General features: G+C 45.0%; 1 protein-coding gene across 2 annotated transcripts; it reads right to left on the bottom strand.

Annotated features, from left to right (window-relative positions):
* Positions 1 to 335: 335 nt before the first annotated feature.
* Positions 336 to 9,787, bottom strand: MTRES1 (mitochondrial transcription rescue factor 1). 2 transcript variants are annotated; one of them, XM_066613109.1, is made up of 4 exons: positions 9,679 to 9,787; positions 4,279 to 4,717; positions 3,038 to 3,110; positions 336 to 1,917 (listed from the first exon to the last, which is right to left on the bottom strand). In XM_066613109.1, exons 2-4 carry the CDS (start codon positions 4,707 to 4,709, stop codon positions 1,741 to 1,743), a joined length of 681 nt encoding a protein of 226 aa, XP_066469206.1. In that variant the 5' UTR covers positions 4,710 to 4,717; positions 9,679 to 9,787; the 3' UTR covers positions 336 to 1,740. The 2 variants fall into 2 exon arrangements, with proteins under 2 accessions (XP_066469206.1, XP_066469213.1); XM_066613116.1 differs by lacking the exon at positions 9,679 to 9,787 and adding an exon at positions 9,493 to 9,596.
* Between the last annotated feature and the right edge of the window lie 335 nt (positions 9,788 to 10,122).

Here is a 10,122-nt window from a genome sequence, read left to right as displayed (position 1 = left end):
AATTTCCGAGAACATAAAGAAATAAATCAAGGGGTATCTAGTTCTTTCACTGAATCAACTGCAATTTTCAAAATAGAAGCTTTTTGTAAAGATCTAAATCTTCATGATCACCAATTCTTTTAAGGACAAAAAAATCAATTTGCACTTGTTTCATATATTTTAGCTAGGCTTTATTAACCTAGTATTAACACAGGGATTTCATTTTTATATGGCAACAAACGTCATTTGAAGCCACAATTTGGATTGACAGAATGTACTTACCTTTAAACTAGAAGCATTTATTTTGCTTTCCCGTATATCATATCACATGAGCCTGAAGGATGATGACCACCCCATTTTGGAATAGTGAACTGGATTCTACAATTATTTTATTAACCTACACATTCAAATTAGTGCATGGGATACAATGAGTTGCCTGCACCATGCAAGAGAAGATTTGCATTTAGTAGCACAAAACAGATGTGTGTTGTAGTCAACAGAAGTGTACACAGTGATCAGAATGTCATTGTGGTCCACTGTTCATGTGGAGTTCCAGTGCATATAAGCTGCCATCTATTTCTACTCTGTGTATATGTGTTTGTGTGTAAGGGATGTGCATATACACTCCTTAGTTGAAGTGAATAAGGCAACCCATACTTCAAGGACTCCATAATTCTTACTGCAACAAACATAGGACTGTGAAGAGGGCTGTACATGTCTATGACTTACCAATGTGCTACTAAGCCAGGATTTCTCAAACTGTGGGTCACAACCCAATGTGTGGTGAGTTGTGAAGCTGTCGTGCCACAAAGCGTTACTAGAAGCCACCAGAGAACGCTTTCATATCATGCTGGGCCTGCAACTCATGTCATTGGCCTTCTTGGGCCCCAGAATGCCTTGTAGAAGCAACCCAGAAGTAGTGAAAATGAACTATAACTCACTTCTGAGTCACTTCTGCAAGGCATTTTGGGGCCTAAGAAAGCCACTGGAGTGGGTCACAAGCCTGGTGCAACCTGGAAACAGCTTCTGGTGGCTCTCAGTAATGCTTCACAGTGTGATAGCAAGTATCACATCAAGACCCACCATGGAGGACAAAGTGGGCTGCAGCAGTACAAGGTTTGAGAACCAGTGTACTAAGCGAATCTGGGCACAGTGCAATTCATGAGGTGAATCACTCAATAATAGCAATAAGGCACCCCACCAATGCACTTTTAGCCCTCTGTCTTATGAATAAAGAACTTTGCTTTGAAAGTGAGAACACAGTGGCCTGCAGACACAAATGTGTTTCATACAATAAAAAGAAAGAAACTGGAAGCCACCCCTAACATAGTGCAAGGTTACTAACCCTGAAAATCTACCAATCAATCCACCAGGCACCTTTTTAAGAGACCAACACTCTGAAGCGACTGACTACTGATATCACAACACGCAAAGGTTTAAGAAAAACCAGAGCTTCTCCTGCCCATCTCAATTAAAATGAGTTCTGGAACTTCTCTGTTGGGTTATTTACACAAAATCAGACATAAAGATTAGCCTTCCCTTTTAATTACTTCCTTATATATTTTGCTTCATAGTGAGAGGGAAAAAGCAAACAGACGGTCACAGGAACAGAAGTGGTGTATACAGTCAGGAAGGAAGCATGCCATAACAAACCCATATTAAAAGGAAAAAAGTGCACAAGTTTTGTTTAACCAAAATTCATATATTGTATAACAAATATGGCTGCTCACAGTAAAATTTCTCACACATGCAAATCCTAGTTCACTTGAATACATCCTGCTTGGGCACTTTTAAGTTTCTCCAGCGCCTCAATATGACTTTGTATTTATCATTGTCAGTCTTTTCTGATGCTTTCTTTAAGACAACTCTCATAACTACTGCAGTCTCTGTTTCTTTGTCCTCTCCAATTATGAGATCTAGTGTGTCACCAACTTTTACCTATAGATGGGGGAAAAAAAGGATACAATCATCAGCTTCACTTCCCCCAGGAAATGTTCTTAAGCACTTCCTTGGCAATTTGATTTTTGCTCCTCCTTCCATTGTTCCCTTTAAGCAGCACAGCTCAAATTCCATTGAAGCCAAGCTCCATGCAGCTTGGAACTCTGTGTTCCTGGAAGTCTGGCAATGACATCTGACATTATTGCCATGTGCCTAGAAATGCCGAGAAGCCATAGGGCTTTCAGGCCCAGAATGGCAGTTAGGATATGCCTAATCGCCCACCTTCAGGGTTTGAACCACCTGCCTTCCCATCCTCTCCAACCTTGAAACACCTCCTCCTCACTTCTGTTCTGCCCTCCCCCAACCGGCCACCACTGCACTTACCTGCCCATCAGGCGGGATGTAGCACCTGCGGGATGACGCAGGCCTTCCTTCTAGCACTCAAGCAGTGCCAAAAAGTGCTTTACAGCACTTTTACAACACCCAGCATCAGCACTTATGATTACAAGTCCTGTAGCACCTAAAAGGTTAGTTTACTATGCAAGTGAATTTCCCTCTCCTTCCCCACAGCAGTCACACCTGCCTTTTACTGGCAAGGCCATGGATAGTAGAGGCAGAAGAGAATGAACACATAAGAAGTGAGACAGAGAGAAGAAGAAAGAAGAGGTCTTAGATTCACAGAGAAAAATGTAGTCCATCCCCATCATCTTGACCACTAGAAATCCACCAAGACTCTTCTAAAACTGAAATTAATTTTTTTTAATTTCCATTTTTCATATCACTTCATTATAATACACACAAGGTAACACAGGGTGTTAGTGTTAGAGATACTGCCGAAAACAAGTCTTAAAAGTGTACAATACTTTGAATGGTTCTGAACCACTCTACCTTTCAAAATCTTTCTAGTAGCTTAGCAACAATGAAGATACCAAAACTCTATCCATGTCCTGATCCCACAAACAGACATGCTTCTTATGCAATGCTACTATTCTATCAGGATAAATATGACAGCTGTGAAACAAGCCAAATTGGCAAATACTTGTTCACTTAAGATCTTAGAACTCTAACCATGCATGCTCTGGCTAGCTAAAGATTCAAATACATTTCTGAAAAGGCTTACCGCTCTGCTCTTCTTCCATAGCTTTTCTCCGTTAAGCCTGAGTTCACCATTGTAGAATGCATCTTCCACTTTGCTTTGAAACAAAAAGAATTCTTAATTTATTTTATATATACAAACCCACTGCTACTTTTCCCTTGAATAAAAGTAAAAACACAAACAGCCAATAAAATGCTTTCCACCATATGAATGGGTATAATGTATAACTACACATGTAGTTGGATGGGTGTTACTGATGTATTCTGTGCATAGCAGACTCACTGGTACTCTCTTTAAGTAGATACAAGAACAGAATATCCCTCTGTTGTGTGAAGGGGTGGGTGGGAAGGAAACTAAAGTTTCATTTCATAAGACTGCAATTCTATGCATACTTAGTGGAGAGTAAGTCCTATCATAATACATTTTTTTAAAAAGCTGAGGTTTGAAACACACTTGGAAATTATTCATTTATTCAGGATCACAATGTCAATGAAACCTAACTATAAGATCAAGATTACGATGATGGTGAAAAAAACAAGTTTAATAGTTTTGGTTGCTCATTTTTATGTACAGTATGCCCAAACAGTTGACAATATTTCTGATAATTTAAAAAATAACTTCAGGCTGTTTAGTTTTCTCTAGAAGTATTAACACCAATATGCACCTTGAGCACAAAGAAGTTCTTTTATGCCAATAAAGGTGGAATGAATGAATGAATAAAGAAGTTCTCATGTGAACACAGACTTCCTCATTTACTCCCAAGAAAAAGGATCCTCCTTACTATGTATGTGGAGTACACCAAGCAGTGAAGTGCATGAGGGCGGTTATTGTGCAAGAGTCTGTGTGGACAGCACAGGGCCCACAAAGCTTTTGGTTGGAGACCAGTATGATTCAGAAAACAAATGCAAGTTAGCCTTGTCTGTTTTTGAAAACAGTGTCTGCTAGTACAAACAGTTCTGTATATTTTCCTAATGCCTGATTTATTATTTTTAATCCTTAACTAGTCAGGCTATTTTTGCAGGGATTTTTAAACTTGTTTCATCAAAATAAATACCAAAGAATAGTTTATAACACTGATGGACAGATATAACTAAACTACAGAAATCATAACTTTCTTGTCTCTTTATATCTTCTGGATAAGGAACCTAACCTATTCATATCTAATTGAATTGTTTTGAAAGGAGAATAAAAAATAAGATAGAAACCACTGACTACACCCAGCAATCTCATTATCAGCCTCCCATTTAAAAAACTTTTATACTTACTTTCTTGCAATATCTAGACCAGCTTTCATGATCACATCAAACCGAAATGACTGTACTACTTTTTCAAGATCTTTGTAATCCTTCACTACAGTGGAATCATCTTCAAACTCATCCTCTGAATCGCTTCTCTCTTCATCCTCCTCCTCAGCCTCTTCTTGCACAGTTTGTTTCACATTCTTCCGAGAGCTCTTGTCACTTTTGAGTCGCATAGAAATCCTTGGCAGACATGTGGACAAAGGTATCAACAAGATGCGATATTTTATGGGAGAAAGGCTGAGATGGCTGGGAGTAAGTGAGGCAACTGGCTGGTGGCTTGCAGAATAAAGAAACCGCTTCCAAGGTGTGCAGAGTTTATAAGGAGATTTCTCCAGGAGTCCAAGCCAGACATTTAGGTTTCTAAATGCACCAATAGGCAGTCTGCAACCCGTCATAGCATACCCTGCAACAAGAGAACACTCAACATTTGTATAGAATTTGTGAGTGTTCAAAACACTTCATGTATATTACCCAGTCATTATTCATTTAACAACCATCCTGTAAGTTATTATCCCCATCTTGCAGCTGATGCTAGAGTGGGGAGCTTGCCCAAGAGCACCCAGAGAATTCATGGCAGAGATGAGATTCAAGCTGGGGATGCCCTAAATCACACCTCAATTTATTAGCCACTTTGCTAAACCAGCTCCAAAAGCACACACTGTCGGGCCTAACCCTAGGCATTTAAAAGTTTTTTCAAGCCACTAAAATCTGCACAATCCTTACTAAAGTAAAAATAATCCCAGCATTAGGCAGGGATAATAGTAAGCAGGAATTCAAGGCACATTTGTGAATATCAAAAAGAATGTCCCAGGGCTAGGTTACAACTTGAAACATAACTAGAGGCACAATCCAGTTAGTTACGAACTTTCAAATTTCCTGTTCTCCTTTATTTCTTCTACTGAAGTCAGTGGGACTTAAAAGTGCTTAACTGTGGCTGGACCATGCCCTATGATATGACTTATGAAGTTATGCAAGTATGGCATCCGCGCAACACATACATCTCACAGTTCAAACAGAGAGTGGGTGTCAATGGGCAATTTTCACAATGGAGAGAGGTGAAAAGCGGTGTGCCCCAAGGATCTGTCCTGGGACTGGTGCTCTTCAACCTCTTCATAAATGACCTGGAGACAGGGGTGAGCAGTGAGGTGGCAAAGTTTGCAGATGACACCAAACTTTTCTGAGTGGTGAAGACCAGATGTGATTGTGAGGAGCTCCAGAAGGATCTCTCCAAACTGGCAGAATGGGTAGCAAAATGGCAGATGCGTTTCAATGTCAGTAAGTATAAAGTCATGCACATTGGGACAAAAAATCAAAACTTTAGATATAGGCTGATGGGTTCTATGACAGATCAGGAGAGAGATCTTGGGGTGGTGGTGGACAGGTCGATGAACGTGCCGACCCAATGTGCGGCGGCAGTAAAGAAGGCCAATTCTATGCTTGGGATCATTAGAAAAGGTATTGAGAACAAAACAACTAATATTATAATGCCGTTGTACAAATCGATGGTAAGGTCACACCTGGAGTATTGTGTCCAGTTCTCGTCGCCACATCTCAAAAAAGACATAGTGGAAATGGAAAAGGTGCAAAAGAGAGCAACTAAGATGATTACTGGGCTGGGGCACCTTCCTTATGAGGAAAGGCTATGGCATTTGGGCCTCTTCAGCCTAGAAAAGAGATGCCTGAGGGGGGACATGATTGAGATATACAAAATTATGCATGGGAAGAATAAAGCAGATAGAGATATGCTCTTTACACTCTCACATAACACCAGAACCAGGGGACATCCACTAAAATTGAGTGTTGGGAGGGTTAGGACAGACAAAAGAAAATATTTTTTTACTCAGCGTGTGGTCATTCTGTGGAACTCCTTACCGCAGGATGTGGTGACGGCATCTGGACTGGATGCCTTTAAAAGGGGATTGGACAAGTTTCTGGAGGAAAAATCCATTATGGGTTACAAGCCATTATGTGTATGTGCAACCTCCTGATTTTAGAAAAGGGCTATGTCAGAATGCCAGTGCAAGGGAGGGCACCAGGATGCATGTCTCTGGTGTGCTCCTGGGGCATTTGGTGGGCCACTGTGAAATAAAGGAAGCTGGACTAGATGGGCCTATGGCCTGATCCAGTGGGGCTGTTCTTATGTTCTTAACCATTAAGGCAGTGATTTTCAACCTTTTTCATCTCGCTGCACACTGGCAAGGCACTAAAATGGTCAAGGCACACCATCAGCTTTTCAACACTTAACAAGGCACACTGTACTGTCTATGGGGGCACCCCCCCCCATGGTCCTATTCCTTCAGTCTCAGAAGACTATGGTATCGCGCTCTGAATGGTGGTTCTGGAACAGTGTCCTCTCCAGTGCGCGAAGCCTGGGTAAAGTAGATATGGAGGATAGACTGTTTCCCATGCAGCAAATCCCCCCTCTCCCACGTCGCTGAAATGGTCCAATGGAAAGGCAGAAGCCAATACAGTTGGTTCCAGCGGCGTCGCAGGAGTTGCCAGAACGTGACTGTGTTCAGCCATGAACTGCCTCAGGGACTCTGGCTCTAGATTTTGCCTCGAGGTTGACTCCTGAAGCCTGTAGCCACAAGGCAGTGGAGGTTTGGGATCAGAGTTTTCCTTCTCTCAGATGAGCTGCCTTCCCAGGCTAATGAGTCCCATCTACCCGATGGATGAATGAAGGTCTTGCAATAGCTCAAGGCCTATAAAAGACCTCGCACAAAGCAAGGCTGGCCTTTCCTTTGCTGCCGCTACTGCATCACAGACATGAAACAGCAAGCAGTGGAGGGAGCCCTCATCCCACAGCTCACGCGAGAGGTCAAACAGTCGCCCTCACACTGAGAGCAGTTGTGTCAGGCCAGTGTGGGCTCCAACAAATCTCCGGAGGGCCAGAGGCTCATTGGAGACTGGAGGCTCCCTGAGAGCCGCATTGAGATGCCTTAAGGGCCACAAGTGGTCCCAGGGCCAGGGTTTGGGCACCCCTGTCCTAGAGAAAGAAGAGTGCTGTCGTTGTCCCATAATCCCTTCCACTGTTTTCATCTCTCAGAATCATTTCTCATCCTGTACATCTGAATGGCATGTTACAGTACACTGCAGAAATATTCCAATATCAAGAAACATGGGAGCAAGAGTTTAAGAAATTATGGGTAAATAGGCATCACTCTTAAAGACTGCTGTAATCACCTGAATGTAAGTGAAATCACTTATCTTGCACTGAATATATGTATAGGAGTTCTATAGCTACATGCCACCATCCTCAGCCACCCAAAAGTCTCTTGTGAGCCCAGACTGGAGACACTTTGCCATAAGCACAAGGATCATATGAGGTGGCTTTCTGATTAAAGACAGAAGACTGCGAAGTAAGCCTTGCTGATGCTTAGGCCTGCAACCTGATTCTAAAAAGAATAATTCTGAGGTACTCAATTGGGCCTCCCTAGGGAGGCGTGGCTAACCTCCAGAGGTGTTGTGATGCATCTCTGGGAGAGACATGGCCATAGCTGCTCAGCTGCAGGTGCTGTCTCCCAACTTGCTGCTTTTCTGCAGCTGTGAACAAGGTGGGGAGGGCATGTGAAACTTGGGGGTGGGGAAGGTGGGGGAGCCTCCCTGCCAAACCTGCCAAGCCTGAGAGAAGGCTGACTGGGCAGCAGCGGAGGCACCTCATCACATCAGCACAGGTCGAGCTCCTGGCAGGCTTCAAACTGGCAGGGAAGAGTAAGTACAGGCAGTGCAGCACTTTCCTCCGCTTGGGAAGGAGGGAGCACAGCCTGCTTTTAGTGGGGGGAGTGTCCAAATGCCCCAGCCTACATTCCTCTGCCTTGCCTGGGGGGGAATAGGAGTGGCAGTTGCATGTTGGGGTGTATGTGTGTGAGCAGCCCCCATCTGCTTTGGGAATGAGTTGTAATCTTGCTCTGTGTGGCTGCAATCCTATCCACACTTTCCTGGGAGTAAACCCCATTGACTCAAGTGGGACTTACTTCTGAGTAGACCTACAGAGGCCTGGGGTCTGTGTCAGCTTAACCAAGGATCCTCACTTTTCTCTTTTTCCTCCCCCTTCAAAAAAGAAGACAAAGCCATCAAGAGTGGCTTTTTTTAAAAAAAAAAAAATACCCATTCCTTTTCAGACATCTTGCTTCTTCCTCCTAACTCCTTTTGGGGGGGGGTACTTCCTGTATTGGCTGCTATTATAAGACAAAAGGCACAATCCTAGCCAGGTCTACTCAGAAGTAAGTCCTATTGTGTTCAATGGGACTTACTCCCAGGAAAGTGAGGTGAGGATTGCAGCCAAACAGTCTCTGGGTCTCAGTTTGCATTTAGCAGATGCACACAAAACAAAGTCTTTCCCTCCCCCAGCAAATTCATCACTTCTCCCTCCCCCCTTTCCAAAACCCTCCAGGTGTGCTGCTAACAAACTGGGGCACAAGCCTAACCGGGTCTACTCAGAAGTAAGTCCTATTTTGTTCAATGGGGCTTACTCTCAGGTAAGTGTGGTTATGATTGCAGCCTCAGAGTGCTGGCAGCTTTTTTTTTTTGTTTCTAGTGTATAACACTATTCATCCCCCATCATCATATCCCAGTTATAACACCTTCACCCCATTTTGGAGGTAACTAAGGTGAGGTGTTGTAATAGGGAGCTGTGGCCAATGGCCTCGGGCCAGAAAGGTTTGAGAACCACTGGAATAATTGGAAGCAAGTCCCAGTGACTCAAGTGGATAAAGTATGCTTAGAAGTGCAAAGATGTGGCAGGTCTGACGGATCCTAACTCAGAAACAAACACCATTAAGTTCAATAGGACTGCTTCCCAAGGCCAAACCTATAGGATTCCCCAAGCCTTTCAGTATAGGGCAAACTATAAATTGTAGGATTGGGGGGAGGGGGAAACAGATTTAGGTTGCAACCCCTAAACCTTGCAAACCTCGCTGAAATCTATGGGACTTACTTCCAAGTGAGGAGCAAGATGTCAGCAGGTTTAGGCTGCAATCCTATGCACACTTTCCTGGGAAGAAACCCCATTAAACACATGGCACTTACTTCTGAGTAGATATGCGTGTCTGAGTGCAATCCTATGCATGCTTTCCTGGGGCTTACTTCTGAGTAGACATGCATAGGATTGGGCTGTGAGGCTGCAATCCTGTGCACACTTACTTGGGAGTAAGCCCTACTGACTCCAATGCGACTTACTTCTGAGTAGGCATGCATAGGCTTGGCATGCAGGGGCTGCTAGATCGGGGATCCCAGGCTGGGCCCTCCGTCCGACTCCAGCCTCCCTTCGCTTGCAGCGCCAGAGCCGGAACGTGGCTGCTCCCCGCCTGCCCGCGCGCCCGCCCGCCCGGGCCCCGCTCCTCCTGGTGGCAGAGGCCACGCTACCTGTCTCCGCCCGGCGCCCACAGCCCCGGCCTGCAGCTCGTCCCCTGTCCGTGCCCGTCCTTTCCCCTCCTTCGCAGCGCCGCAGCCAGGAGGAGCAGCGGAGAGGAGAAGCGCGTCTCGGCGCAGCCAGCCCCCTCTGCTGGGCGGCTGCGCCTCGGCGGACCGGCCTCGTCCCCTCGCGCGCGGAGGGGCAGGCGGGCTGGCCCGGCCCTGCTCCGCCTCCTCCCGTCCCGGGCAAGGGTCCCTCCTCGGGCGACCGCGTAGCCTTGGCCGGGCCCTCCGCGGGGCGCTTCACCCAGGGCATGCACAAGCCTGTGCGTGTCTACTCAGAAGTAAGCGCTATTGTGGTCAATGGGACTTACTCCCAGGAAAGTGTGGCTAGGGTCGCAGCCCAGTCCGGGCCCCCTCAGCTTCACGGGCCAGAGGCTCCCCTTCTTTCCTTGC

The sequence above is a fragment of the Tiliqua scincoides genome, chromosome 1 (assembly GCF_035046505.1).
Source record: "Tiliqua scincoides isolate rTilSci1 chromosome 1, rTilSci1.hap2, whole genome shotgun sequence".
NCBI classification, from domain to species: domain Eukaryota; kingdom Metazoa; phylum Chordata; class Lepidosauria; order Squamata; family Scincidae; genus Tiliqua; species Tiliqua scincoides.
Note: the sequence above shows the minus strand (reverse complement) of the source record. Positions and strands in the feature narration are given on the sequence as shown.